General features: G+C 44.6%; 1 protein-coding gene across 1 annotated transcript in view; it reads right to left on the bottom strand.

Moving 5' to 3' along the window:
- Positions 1 to 7,159, bottom strand: part of dnpep (aspartyl aminopeptidase) — a 59,071-nt gene extending 51,912 nt beyond the window's left edge. The window contains exon 1 of the mRNA XM_060827792.1: positions 7,072 to 7,159. Within this exon, the coding sequence (XP_060683775.1) occupies positions 7,072 to 7,159 (88 nt within the window). The remainder of the gene's footprint in view (positions 1 to 7,071) is intronic.
- Between the last annotated feature and the right edge of the window lie 6,612 nt (positions 7,160 to 13,771).

The raw sequence follows: 13,771 nt of genomic DNA, 5'->3' as shown, positions 1-13,771 counted from the left end.
CACTCCTCTGTAATCTGGACATTTTGCAAGATGTCACCATCTATTTTCCCTACAGTCTATATCTTCCGTATCCTTTTCCACAGTAAATACTGATGCAAAATATTAATTTAATATATCCCCCATTTTCTGAGTCTCCACACAAGGGCCGCCTTGCTGATCTTTGAGGGGCCCAATTCTCTCCCTAGTTACCCTTTTGTGCTTAATATATTTGTAAAAATCCTTTGGATTCTCCTTAATTCTATTTGCCAAAGGTATCTCATGTCCCCTTTTTGCCCTCCTGATTTCCCTCTTAAGTATACTCCTACTTCCTTTATTCTCTTCTAAGGATTCACTCGATCTATCCTGTTTATACCTGACATACGCTTCCTTCTTTTTCTTACCAAACATCAGTTTCTTTAGTCATCCAGCATTCCCTATACCTAGCAGCCTTCCCTTTCACCCTAACAGGAATATACTGTCTCTGGATTCTCGTTATCTCATTTCTGAAGGCTTCCTATTTTCCAGCCGTCCCTTTACCTGCGAACATCTACCTCCAATTAGCTTTCGAAAGTTCTTGCCTAATATCGTCAAAATTGGCCTTTGTCCAATTTAGAACTTCAACTTTTAGATCTGGTCTATCCTTTTCCATCACTATTTTAAAACTAATACAATTATGGTCGCTGGTCCCAAAGTGCTCCCCCACTGACACCTCAGTTACCTGCCCTGCCCTTTCCCAACAGTAGGTCAAATTTTGATCCTTCTCTAGTAGGTACATCCACATACTGAATCAGAAAATTTTCTTATACACATGTAACAAATTCCTCTCCATCTAAACCCTTAACACTATGGCAGTCCCAGTCTATGTTTGGAAACTTAGAATCCCCGACCATAACCACTCTATTATTCTTTCAGATAACGGAGATCTCTTTCGACCTGCTGAATTTCTCCAGAATTTCCAAATCTGCAGTATTTTGCCTTTACAGCTGGTTAAAAACCCTGCCCAGAAGACAAATGGAGTCCACTTGCATGTCGATTAGCGCATTAGTTGGAATAAAATGCAGGACAATGTAAAGCAGCCATTCATAAGCACGGGGAATATTTGTATGTCAGGTCCTTGAAATTACACCCTGTATGGGGGTTGTACTTCGAAGTACACATGTTTTTAAGTCAGATGTTCAAACACTGGGGACCTCCTCTATTCATTATCAGCAATTCCTTCGAAAATATAGTCTCAAAACTAGCACTCATATAAAAAGCCAACCCCACCTTACCTTTTATCTTTGGTCTCTAAACCTAACTTTCACACAAGTATATATGGTACTTCAATCGGTCAGTTTAAGGGTTTAATATGTGCAACTGTTACATTTATTGAGAGAGAGATGCCAGGATACACAACACCCCATCATTGCAATAAACTTTTAATATCTCTAACTAATCATCCCCCAGGAATATAAGATATTGCAAACGTGAAGCACTTTACAAGTGGATGTAATGGGTGGAACCAACAGCAAGTGGAATGGGAGCGAGCTGGAGAATGACACGAGTGGTGGGGGGGTTATGAAATGGAGAGTCTGGAATGGGGTTGGGTTTGCATAAGGAGGGCTCGAAAGGAGGATGGGTTATATGATAGTGATGGTATGGGAAGGATGGAATGGTATGAGGTGAGGATCTAGTAGAGAGACACATTGCCAAACTTGGCAAGTCAGGACAATTTGTCCTGCAGTTTAACCTGTTGTGATTGTTTGAAATTTGGGATTCATGCGTTTGTCCTGATGAGTACAAGGTGAAAAGCCTTGACACAGTGGTTCTCCTGTCAGAAGTATTCTAGTACTGTCACCTTAAAGTTATTGCACCACAGATACCTCTCGGCTCTCTGCTCGTTAAACGTAATATTGAAAGAGAAATTATTACATGAAAGGCTAAAGGTTTATACTATAAATGTCATCAATCTGAAAGGAGGGAAGGGCAGATGCCAAGAATATTGATTGTCCATGAAAGATAGATAATTGCTGTTTTGTGTGTAACTTGTCATCAGAAAGAAAAAGAAAAGCTTTATTCTGAATGTTTGCTGACAACACAATGACCTTTACAATGAAGGTGGAACGCTGTTTAAAACCAGAAGGAACAACCTGTACTTGTTTGACTATTGCCATGGAATTTTTCAATTATTAATTCTGTTACGGGATGTGGGTGTAATTGGCACAAGTACACGCTGCCCATTCCTAATTTCGCCGCAGCTGAGTGACTGGCGAGGCTATTTCAGAGAGCAGGCCCTACCCTTTCCCCAAAACCAAGCAAATTGTTTACAGCTCAGGTGCTCTTGGAAAGTTGCTCTGTGCAAACTTAGATAGCAGTCAATTGCATTACAATCAACCAGGAACTTATCACAGGTAATGTCTGCACACTAGAGAAGAGCTGGTGTATGGGAGAAGGATTCATTGGAATCTCTTTTGGGGTAGAAGTGACCTGCACAAGAAGGACGGATTGTACCTAAATTGGAAGGGGACTAATATACTGGCAGGGAAATTTGCTGGAACTGCTTGGAAGGATTTAAGCTAGTAAGGTGGGGGGGTGGGACCCAGGGAGATAGTGAGGAAAGAGATCGACCTGAGACGGGTACAGCTGGGAACAGAAGTGAGTCAAACAGTCAGGGCAGGCAGGGACCAGGTAGGACTAATAAATTAAACTGCATTTATTTCAATGCAAGGGACCTAACAGGGAAGGCAGATGAACTCAGGGCATGGTTAGGAACATGGGACTGGGATATCATAGCAATTACAGAAACCTGGCTCAGGGATGGGCAGGACTGGCAGATTAATGTTCCAGGATACAAATGCTACAGGAAGGATAGAAAGGGAGGCAAGAGAGGAGGGGGAGTGGCATTTTTGATCAGCGATAACATTACAGCTGTGCTGAGGAAGGATATTCCCAGAAACACATTGGGTGGAACTGAGAAATAAGAAAGGGATGATCACCTTATTGGGATTGTATTATAGACCCCTCCAAAAGTCAGGGAGAAATTGAGAAACAAACTTGTAAGGAGATCTCAGCTGTCTGTAAGAATAATAGGGTGGTTATGGTAGGGGATTTTAACTTTCCAAACATCGACTGGAACTGCCAGAGTGTTTAAGGTTTAGATGGAGAGGAATTTGATAAGTGTGTACAAGACAATTTTCTGATTCAGTATGTGGAGGTACCTATGAGAGAAGGTGCAAAATTTGACCTACTCTTGGGAAATAAGGCAGGGCAGGTGACTGAGGTGTCAGTGGGGGAGCACTTTGGGTTCAGCGACCATAATTTTATTAGTTTTAAAATAGTGATGGAAAATGATAGACCAGATCTAAAAGGTGAAGTTCTAAATTGGACAAAGGCCAATTTTGATGGTATGAGGCAAGAACTTTCGAAAGCTGATTGGAGGCAGATGTTCGCAGGTAAAGAGACAGCTGGAAAATAGGAAGCCTTCAGAAATGAGATAACGAGAATCCAGAGAAAGTATATTCCTGTTAGGGTGAAAGGGAAGGCTGGTAGGCATAGAGAATGCTGGATGACTAAAGAAACTGATGTTTGGTAAGAAAAAGAAGGAAGCGTATGTCAGGTATAAACAGGATAGATCGAGTGAATCCTTAGAAGAGAATAAAGGAAGTAGGAGTATACTTAAGAGGGAAATCAGGAGCGCAAAACGGGGACATGAGATAGCTTTGGCAAATAGAATTAAGGAGAATCCAAAGGATTTTTACGAATATATTAAGGGCAAAACGGTAACTAGGGAGAGAATAGGGCCCCTCAAAGATCAGCAAGGCGGCCTTTGTGTGGAGCCACAGAAAATGGGGGAGATATTAAATGAATATTTTGCATCAGTATTTACTGTGGAAAAGGATACGGAAGATATAGACTGTAGGGAAATAGATGGTGACATCTTGCAAAATGTCCAGATTACAGAGGAGGAAGTGCTGGATATCTTGAAACGGTTAAAGGTGGATAAATCCCCAGGACCTGATCAGGTGTACCTGAGAACTCTGTGGAAAGCTAGAGAAGTGATTGCTGGACCTCTTGCTGAGATATTTGTATAATCGATAGTCACAGGTGAGGTGCCGGAAGACTGGAGGTTGGCTAACGTGGTGCCATTGTTTAAGAAGGGCGGGAAAGATAAGCCAGGGAACTATAGACCAGTGAGCCTGACCTCGGTGGTGGGCAAGTTGTTGGAGGGAATCCAGAGGGACAGGATGTACATGTATTTGGAAAGGCAAGGACTGATTCGGGATAGTCAACATGGCTTTATGCGTGGGAAATCATGTCTCACAAACTTGATTGAGTTTTTTTGAAGGGGTAACAAAGACGATTGATGAGGGCAGAGCAGTAGATGTGATCTATATGGACTTCAGTAAGGCGTTCGACAAGGTTCCCCATGGGAGACTGATGAGCAAGGTTAGATCTCATGGAATACAGGGAGAACTAGCCATTTGGATACAGAACTGGCTCAAAGGTAGAAGACAGAGGGTGGTGGTGGAGGGTTGTTTTACAGACTGGAGGCCTGTGACCAGTGGAGTGCCACAAGGATCGGTGCTGGGTCCTCTACTTTTTCTCATTTACATAAATGATTTGGATGCGAGCATCAGAGGTACAGTTAGTAAGTTTGCAGATGACAAATTGGAGGTGTAGTGGACAGCGAAGAGGGTTACCTCAGATCAAAACATGATCTCGACCAAATGGGCCAACGGGCTGAGAAGTGGCAGATGGAGCTTAATTCAGATAAACGCGAGGTGCTGCATTTTGGCAAAGCAAATCTTAGCAGGGCTTATACACTTAAGGTCCTAGGGGGTGTTGCTGAACAAAGAGACCTTGGAGTGCAGGTTCATAACTCCTTGAAAGAGGAGTTGAGGTAGATAGGATAGTGAAGAAGGCATTTAGTATGCTTTCCTTTATTGGTCAGAGTATTGAGTACAGCAGTTGGGAGCTCATGTTGCGGCTGTACAGGACATTGGTTAGGCCACAGTTGGAATATTGCGTGCAATTCTGGTCTTCTTCCTATTGGAAAGATGTTGTGAAACTTGAAAGGGTTCTAAAAGATTTACAAGAATGCTGCCAGGGTTGGAGGATTCAAGCTATAGGGAGAGGCTGAACATGCTGGGGCTGTTTTCCCTGGAGCATTGGAGGCTGAGGGGTGACCTAATCGAGGTTTACAAAATTATGAGGGACATGGATAGGATAAATAGACCAAGTCTTTTCCCTGGGGTTGGGGAGTCCAGAATGAGAGGGCATAGGTTTAGGGTGAGAGAGGAAAGATATAAAAGGGACCTGAAGGGCAGCTTTTTCACTCAGAGGGTGGTATGTGTATGGAATGAGCTGCCAGAGGAAGTGGTGGAGGCTGGTACAATTGCAACATTTAAGAGGCGTTTGGATGGGTATATGAATAGAAAGGGTTTGGAGGGATATGGGCCGGGTGCTGGCAGGTGGGACTAGATTGGGTTGGGATATCTGGTCAGCATGGACCTGTTGGACCGAAGGGTCTGTTTCCCTGCTGTACATCTCTATGACTCTATTTCTGGAGGACATTGCTGGTGTGTAACAATATATTATCATTTCGGACTTTTAAAAAAGGAAAGAGATAAGATGTTGGGTTGTCTGTGAAGATGTTTGTTATTTTAAAAAGGTCAGAAAGTCCATTTCGAAGAGTGACTTAAATTTATCATTGTTAAGAGATGTGAGTTCAATCAACTACCCACCAGACCCGTGCAGTATTACTGGAATAAACATTTAGACTGTGATTTTGGAGAAGATTTATAGCTCAGTTTGTGAATCAAATTGTAAGTTGTAACTCTTACAACCCAAGCGTTTAGAGTTTATGACAGGCAGAGTAAACAAAGGCATTAAGTTTTGAGAAGATTTATAGCTCAGCTTGATGGTAAGTATATAAGTTAGCTCACTGAGCTGGAAGGTTTGTTTTTAGACGTTTCGTCACCATGTTAGGTAACATCATAAGTGACAGTTTCCAGTTCACCGGAGATGCTCACTCATGATGTCACCGAGTCATGGTGACGAAACATCTGAAAACAAACCTTCCAGCTCAGTGAGCTAACTTACATAATAAGTTTTGAGTTCAGAACAGAAGGATCAAGGAGTCTGTTCAGAATAATCAAGCACAGTGGCTCAGTGGTTAGTACTGCAGCCTCACAGCACCAGGGTCCCAGGTTCGATTCCACCCTCGGGTGACTATCTGAGCAGAGTTTGCACATTCTCCCCGTGTCTGCGTGGGTTTCCTCTGGGTGCTCCGGTTTCCTCCCACAGTCGAAAGATGTGCAGGTCAGGTGAACTGGCCATGCTAAATTGCCCATAGTGTTGGGTGCATTAGTCAGAGAGAAATGGGTCTGAGTGGGTTATTCTTTGGAGGGTTAGTGTAGACTGGTTGAGCCAAAGGGCCTGTTTCCACACTGTAGGGAATCCAATCTAATTTAGTCCAGGGGAACCAGTCACCACAGCAGAAGTGGTTTTTACTCTATGAAGTTTCCAAGCCAGGAGAACTTGAATAAAACACTTCAGGTTTTCAGAACTGAAAAAGTTTAGGAAATCAGAATAGATAGAGGTTCTTGCCAGGGGACTGGGAAAGGTAAAATGGTCTCTGCAATCCAAGGAAAATAAACCGAGTCTGTTGAGGTTGAGGAGGAAAGTTTCTCTGATACCGAGCAGCTGTAAGAAGATAGTGTTGGGAAACAGATTTAAACGTTGTGTTGCTGGTGGTGTCAGGTTTGTATTCTCTATTTTTGAGAAATAAAATTCTGCCATTAAACACCTCCTGCCTCTTATGAAAATGTTTAGCGATTAACCAATGGTAACCAATTGTAAACATTAGACTCCCTATAGTGTGGAAACAGGCCATTCGGCCCAACATGACCACACTGACCACCCGATTTGGTCCTTGAAACCAGATTTCATTCTGGAATCTGACCTGTTTCGTATTAACATCAGCTGGGATCAGAACGCTGGATGTTTATTGGTGAATGAAACTGGAACTACTGTAAATCAGAAACAGTCATTGAAAATCTCCCTCACGCCTATGCCATAACCTGCAAGTAACCAAATGAAATGACGACTTACCATGGTAGGGGGACACCCCTTTATCCACAAAAGAGAGGAACTCCTTGGCAGCGCTCTGCATTGCATCTTTCAAACCTTTTGTGCTCATAGCCTGAGTGACGAAGAGGAAATGTTTTAAATCAGATGCTGGCTAATACCTAACCCAAGCACCAAAACAGTCCAGGATTCAGTTCAGAAACAAGTGGTTAATAAATTATGATTTTTTGGGCCTTTTAAATAGAAGCGTACCATACAAAGTGAAGAAGTTATTCTAGATCTTTATAAATCACTGGTCTGTCGTAAACGAAGCACTGTGTTCAGTTCTGGAGACCACACTTTCAACAGCAACATCAATGCTTCAGCAAGACTGGAGAGGTATTAAACCTGATAATGTGTTGCTGGTTAAAGCACAGCAGGTTAGGCAGCATCCAAGGAATAGGAAATTCGACGTTTCGGCTTATGCCCGAAACGTCGAATTTCCTGTTCCTTGGATGCTGCCTAACCTGCTGTGCTTTAACCAGCAACACATTTTCAGCTGTGATCTCCAGCATCTGCAGACCTCATTTTTTACCTGGAGAGGTATTAAACCTGATAATGTGTTGCTGGAAAAGCGCAGCAGGTCAGGCCGCATCCAAGGAGCAGGAGAGTCACTGTGCAAGGTCACATGAAGAAGTTGGAATTCTTGTCTTTGGTGCAGATGTTAGCAGAGAGTGGATCAGGGTGTCGTAAGTGGTAAAAAAAACCTTTCATAGTTTCTGAAAGGAATCCCACGGTTAATCAGACATTAACTATCGGGTTCAACCCTGCCCTTATGCAAAGTGTCAAGGTATTCTTTACCAACAGGACTCAATCACAATCAAATGTGGGCACAGTAGCGATGAGTTTTTGGGAGCACTTTCACCTGATTCAGAATGTTGAGTGTTCAAATACAATTTCAGGACCTGAGCACAAAAGCAAGATTGACACTCCAGTGAAGTAAGGTAAAAACATTGACTGCAGATGCTGGAAACCAGATTCTGGATCAGTGAGATGCTGGAAGAGCACAGCAGTTCAGGCAGCATCCAACGAGCAGCGAAATCGATGTTTCGGGCAAACGCCCCATTTCTGATGAAGGGCTTTTGCCCGAAACGTCGATTTCGCTGCTCGTTGGATGCTGCCTGAACTGCTGTGCTCTTCCAGCACCACTGATCCAGAACTCCAGTGAAGTACTGACCAAGTATTACATTGTTAAAAGTGCTGTCTTCAGGTGAGACATTAAACCAATGTTCTAGCTGTGCTCCCAGATGGATGGACATGATCCCACTGTATTATTCCGCAGAACAGAAGGGGAGTTCTCTGTGCCCTAGTCAATACTTTGTTTTTCCATGTTCCTACGTACGGGAGGATAGAACTGAGATGGTGGACCAGCCATGATCATGCTGAACAGCAAAGCAAGCTTGATGGGCCGAATGGTCCACTTGTGCTGCTATTTTCTATGTATCCTCTTTGTCAACGTCACAAAGTATTTACTTAGTTCTCATCACATTGTTGTTTGTGGGAGCTTGCTTACACACTGTCCCTTACATCAAAAGCACTTAATTGTTTGAATCCGGTAGTCATGAAGGGCTAAATAAACACAATGCCTTTTGTAATCTTTTCTCATTTCAAACTGTCCCATTCCTACCCTGTCTACGACACCCAGTCCAGATGACTCGCCCTTACAGCAACCACAAGATTTGATTCCAATCAGCGAGGTGGCCCAACCCTGACATGAAAGCAATCACCAAGTAGTTTAAAGACCTGCAGAACCAGTTCCAGGGTTTTACTTTCGTTAAAAGCTTTCACCTCCACCCAACAGTTTCCTTTCCTAATGAAGGAGCAGTGCTCCGAAAGCTAGTGCTTCCAAAAAAACCAATTGGACTATAACCTGGTGTTGAGTGATTTTTAACTTCGCCTCTCAAGAGGTATTTTCCCCCATCAGGAGAAGCAGATGGGAGTAAGACTCTTCAATCCCTTCAGCCTGCTCCCCTCCTTCAATAGGATCCTGGCTGATCCGACATTCCTCACACCCACTTTTCTGCCCTTTCCTCCAAACACTATGATTTCCCGAATGATCAAGAATTGAGAAAGATAGAATCCCTGCTGTGAGGAAACAGACCCTTTGGCCCAACAAGTCCACACCGACCCTTTGAAGAGTAACCCACCCAGAGCCATTCTCAAATTCCTCTATGTTTACCCCTGACTCATGCACCTCATCTACATCTCCCTGAACACTGTAGGCAATCTCCTACGGCTAATCCACCCTAACCGGCACATCTTTGGATTGTTGGAAGAAATTGGAGTACCCGGTGGAAAGTCACGCAGACACGGGGAGAACATGCAGAGCTAACCACTGAGCCACCATGCCATCCCTAATCTAACTTTAGCCTTAAATATGCACAGGGACTCGGCACAACACCTCTCCAAAGCAAGGAGCTCCTAAGACTCAGAATCCTCAGACAAGCAGTCCAAAGATGTGCAGGTTAGGGTGAATTGGCCATGCTAAATTGTCCGTAGAGTTAGGTGCATTAGTTAGGGGGAATTGGTCTGGGTGGGTTACTTTTTGGAGGGTCGGTGTGGACTAGTTGGGCCTGTTTCCACACTGTAGGGAATCTAATCTAAAGATACTCCTCCTCATCTCAATCTTAAATCAGCCTTTATTCTGACAGGACGCCCTCTTGTCCCAGACTGTCCCATAAGGGGAGGCATCCTCTTAGCATTACGCTATAAATATTGATGGCTATTGTAATCTTGGATATTGTTAAATACTATATTCTTAACTACTTATGGATAGTCCTAGATAAATGCCAAGAGGGGTTATATAAAAGTAGTAGACAAAGAAGCAAGCTTAAGGGCTAGGAACATTTTTTTTAATCAGAAAAAAAGTTGATAAAGAGGGGTAAAACAGAGTATGACAGTAAACTTGTCAGGAACATAAAAGCAGACTATAACAGTCTGTCTTAATATGTGAAAAAAAAATTAATGAATACAAATGTAGAGGGACAAGGAAATGGCAGAGCAATTAAACAATTACTTTGTTCTGTACTCAGAGAAGACACGGAAGGTTTCTCTGAAATGCTGGGAAGCATCTTTTGGGAAAGAGGATTAGATTAGAATCCCGACAGTATGGAAACAGGCCCTTCAGCCCAACAAGTCCACACCGACCCTCCGAAGAGTAACCCGATGTCACCCCCCTGACAGTACTTCACTGGAATTTGTACCAGCCTGGATTTGTGCTCCAATCTCCTGATTGTGGCTTGATGGGGACTCAGAGTGTATTGTACAGAAGCTACTTGCGTGCTCTGATATTCAGGTACTTTGTTAACATGATCATGAAGTAATTTGAGGAACAGCTGAAACTTTGCCTACAGTTAGTCTGCTCCAGTATTCTGAATTGATATAGGGAGACATTGTGTGAAACCTTTCCTGGTTGAATGCCTAAAATGTTGCAAGGAGAGGGGACAAAATCCCTTCAAAATTGTCCCTGAATTTCCAAAGAAAACCTCATAGGGTGGACGTTTTCTTCTGATTTTCAATTCACTGGGTTTCTATATTTTGAAAGAATGATGGACACTCCTCAGTGATAATTGATCAGTTATGTGATACTAAATATTTGTAATACCAAGTGAAGTTTCAATAAGTTAAGGTACTGATTTTTCAAATAATCATCCTGCGTAACCTACAGTTGTAGCTTTTTTGTAATAATCTGTGACATCTAATCTCATGACTATTTAGTCTGAATTTTTGTTTGGTCTTTTGTACAAGCATGTATAAAAATATTGGAGGTCAGAGCAAATACTCTTGGCATTGCTCTCCGTTCCAAAATCAAGAAAGGAAATGACTATTATTTAAATGGAGAAAAACAGGAGAAAGCTGGAACACAAAGAGACTTGTAAATGAAAACACAGAAAGCCAGCACCCGGGGCAGCAGGAAGGCCAATGGAATGTAGACTCTTATTTCAAGGATCTGGATCAGTGGTGCTGGAAGAGCACAGCAGTTCAGGCAGCATCCAAGGAGCAGAGAAATCAACGTTTCGGGCAAAAGCCCTTCATCAGGAATAAAGGCAGTGAGCCTGAAGCGTGGAGAGATAAGCTAGAGGAGGGTGGGGGTGGGGAGAGAGTAGCATAGAGTACAATAGGTGAGTGGGGGAGGGGATGAAGGTGATAGGTCCGGGAGGAGAGGGTGGAGTGGATAGGTGGAAAAGGAGATGGACAGGTAGGACAAGTCCGGACAAGTCATGGGGACAGTGCTGGGCTGGAAGTTTGGAACTAGGGTGAGGTGGGGGAAGGGGAAATGAGGAAGCTGTTGATGCCCTGGGGTTGAAGTGTTCCGAGGTGGCAGATGAGGCGTTCTTCCTCCAGGTGTCTGGTGGTGAGGGAGCGGCGGTGAAGGAGGCCCAGAACCTCCATGTCCTCGGCAGAGTGGGAGGGGGAGTTGAAATGTTGGGCCACGGCAGTGCGGTTGATTGGTGTGGGTATCTCGGAGATGTTCCCTAAAGCGCTCTGCTAGGAGGCGCCCAGTCTCCCCAATGTAGAGGGAGCAACGGATACAATAAATGATATTAGTGGATGTGCAGGTAAAACTTTGATGGATTAGATTAGATTAGACTTACAGTGTGGAAACAGGCCCTTCGGCCCAACAAGTCCACACCGACCCGCCGAAGCGCAACCCACCCATACCCCTACATTTACCCCTACCTAACACTACGGGCAATTTAACATGGCCAATTCACCTGACTCGCATATCTTTGGACTGTGAGAGGAAACCGGAGCACCCAGAGGAAACCCATGCAGACACGGGGAGAACATGCAAACTCCACACAGTCAGTCGCCTGAGTAAGGAACTGAACCCGGGTCTCAGGCGCTGTGAGGCAGCAGTGCTAACCACTGTGCCACCGTGCCGCCCAAAATGTGGATGTGGAAGGCTCCTTTAGGGCCTTGGATGGAGGTGAGGGAGGAGGTGTGGGCACGGGTTTTACAGTTCCTGCAGTGGCAGGGGAAAGTGCCAGGATGGGAGGGTGGGTTGTAGGGGGGGCGTGGACCTGACCAGGTAGTCACGGAGGGAATGGTCCGGAAAGCAGAAAGGGATGGGGAGGGAAATATATCCCTGGTGGTGGGGTCTTTTTGGAGGTGGCGGAAATGTCGGCGGGTGATTTGGTTTATGTGAAGGTTGGTAGGGTGGAAGGTGAGCACCAGGGGCATTCTGTCTTTGTTACGGTTGGGGGGGTGAGGTCTGAGGGCGGAGGTGCGGGATGTGGACGAGATGCGTTGGAGGGCATCTTTAACCACGTGGGAAGGGAAATTGCGGTCTCTAAAGAAGGAGGCCATCTGGTGTGTTCTGTGGTGGAACTGGTCCTCCTGGGAGCAGATACAGCGGAGACGGAGGAATTGGGAATACAGGATGGCATCAAGGACTCAAGACTAGAGTGGTGCTGGAAAAGCACAGCAGGTCAGGCAGCATCCGAGGAGCAGGAGAATAGACGTTTCAGGCAAAAGCCCTTCATCAGGGCTTGTGCAGACCCACAAGGATATTTCAGCGCATTTAAGATACCATGCAAATGCAAAGCTGTCACAATGACAAAATGGAAACTGGGGGGAGTGGGAGAGGGGCAGGGGTGTTGGAGCCCTCACCATCAATGCAATCAGGAACATAGCACATCTTCACAGCATTTGGTTGCCTCAATTTCACAGAAACCTGCTGAACAAATTTCTATCAATCGCTGATTTGATTCCATTAACTGACTCCTATTCTCAACAGCTGAAAATGTGTTGCTGGAAAAGCGCAGCAGGTCAGGCAGCATCCAAGGAACAGGAAATTCGACGTTTCGGGCATTCGCCCGTCCTGAAGAAGGGCTTATGCCCGAAACGTCGAATCTCCTGCTCCTTGGATGCTGCCTGACCTGCTGCGCTTTTCCAGCAACACATTTTCAGCTCTGATTTCCAGCATCTGCAGTCCTCACTTTCTCCTCCTATTCTCAACAGCACTTTTGGAGTATAAAATGAGAGATGTCTGACTACAACTGTACACGGTGCTGGGGAGACCACGTCTAGAGAAATGTGAGCAGTTTTAGACCCCTTATTTAAGAAGATATTATTTCACTGGAGGCAGTTCAGAGAAGGTTTGTTATGATGCTCCTGGGTGTGGAGGGACTGTCTTACAAACAAAGGCTAAACAGAATGAGTGCTTGTACATGTTTAAAGCTGAGATGGATAGATTCTAGATCAGTTGGGAAATCAAGAGTTATGGGGAAAAGGGCAGGAAAGTAGACACGAGGAATGTTGGATCAGCCGTGATCCTATTGAAGAGGGGAGCGGGCTGGAGGGACTGAACGGCCTACTCCTGTTCCTATTTCTGATGGACATCACACAGCATCAAGAAGATCTAGCAAAACTCAACTCAAATCAAAGGGAGTCAGGGAAAGCTCGGCTATTTGGAGCCAGACCTAGCACAAAGGAAGGTGGTTGTGGTTACAACACAGGAACAGGACCATTAAACTGTTGGAAGCCAATCATCTCAACTCCAGGACATCCTGACAGGACTTCCTCGGGATAGTGTCCTAGGCCCGATCAATGTCAGCTGTTTCATTAATGACCTTCTCTCTGTCGTGAGGTCAGAAAGTTGGGATGTTGAGGGATAGTTGTACAACTAGCATTATTTCACAACTTTCTGGGGGGGGGGGGGGGGGGGGGGGGGGGGGGGGGG

Source organism: Hemiscyllium ocellatum, chromosome 7, assembly GCF_020745735.1.
Source record: "Hemiscyllium ocellatum isolate sHemOce1 chromosome 7, sHemOce1.pat.X.cur, whole genome shotgun sequence".
Classification (NCBI taxonomy): domain Eukaryota; kingdom Metazoa; phylum Chordata; class Chondrichthyes; order Orectolobiformes; family Hemiscylliidae; genus Hemiscyllium; species Hemiscyllium ocellatum.
This window is presented reverse-complemented; position numbering and strand designations above follow the sequence as displayed.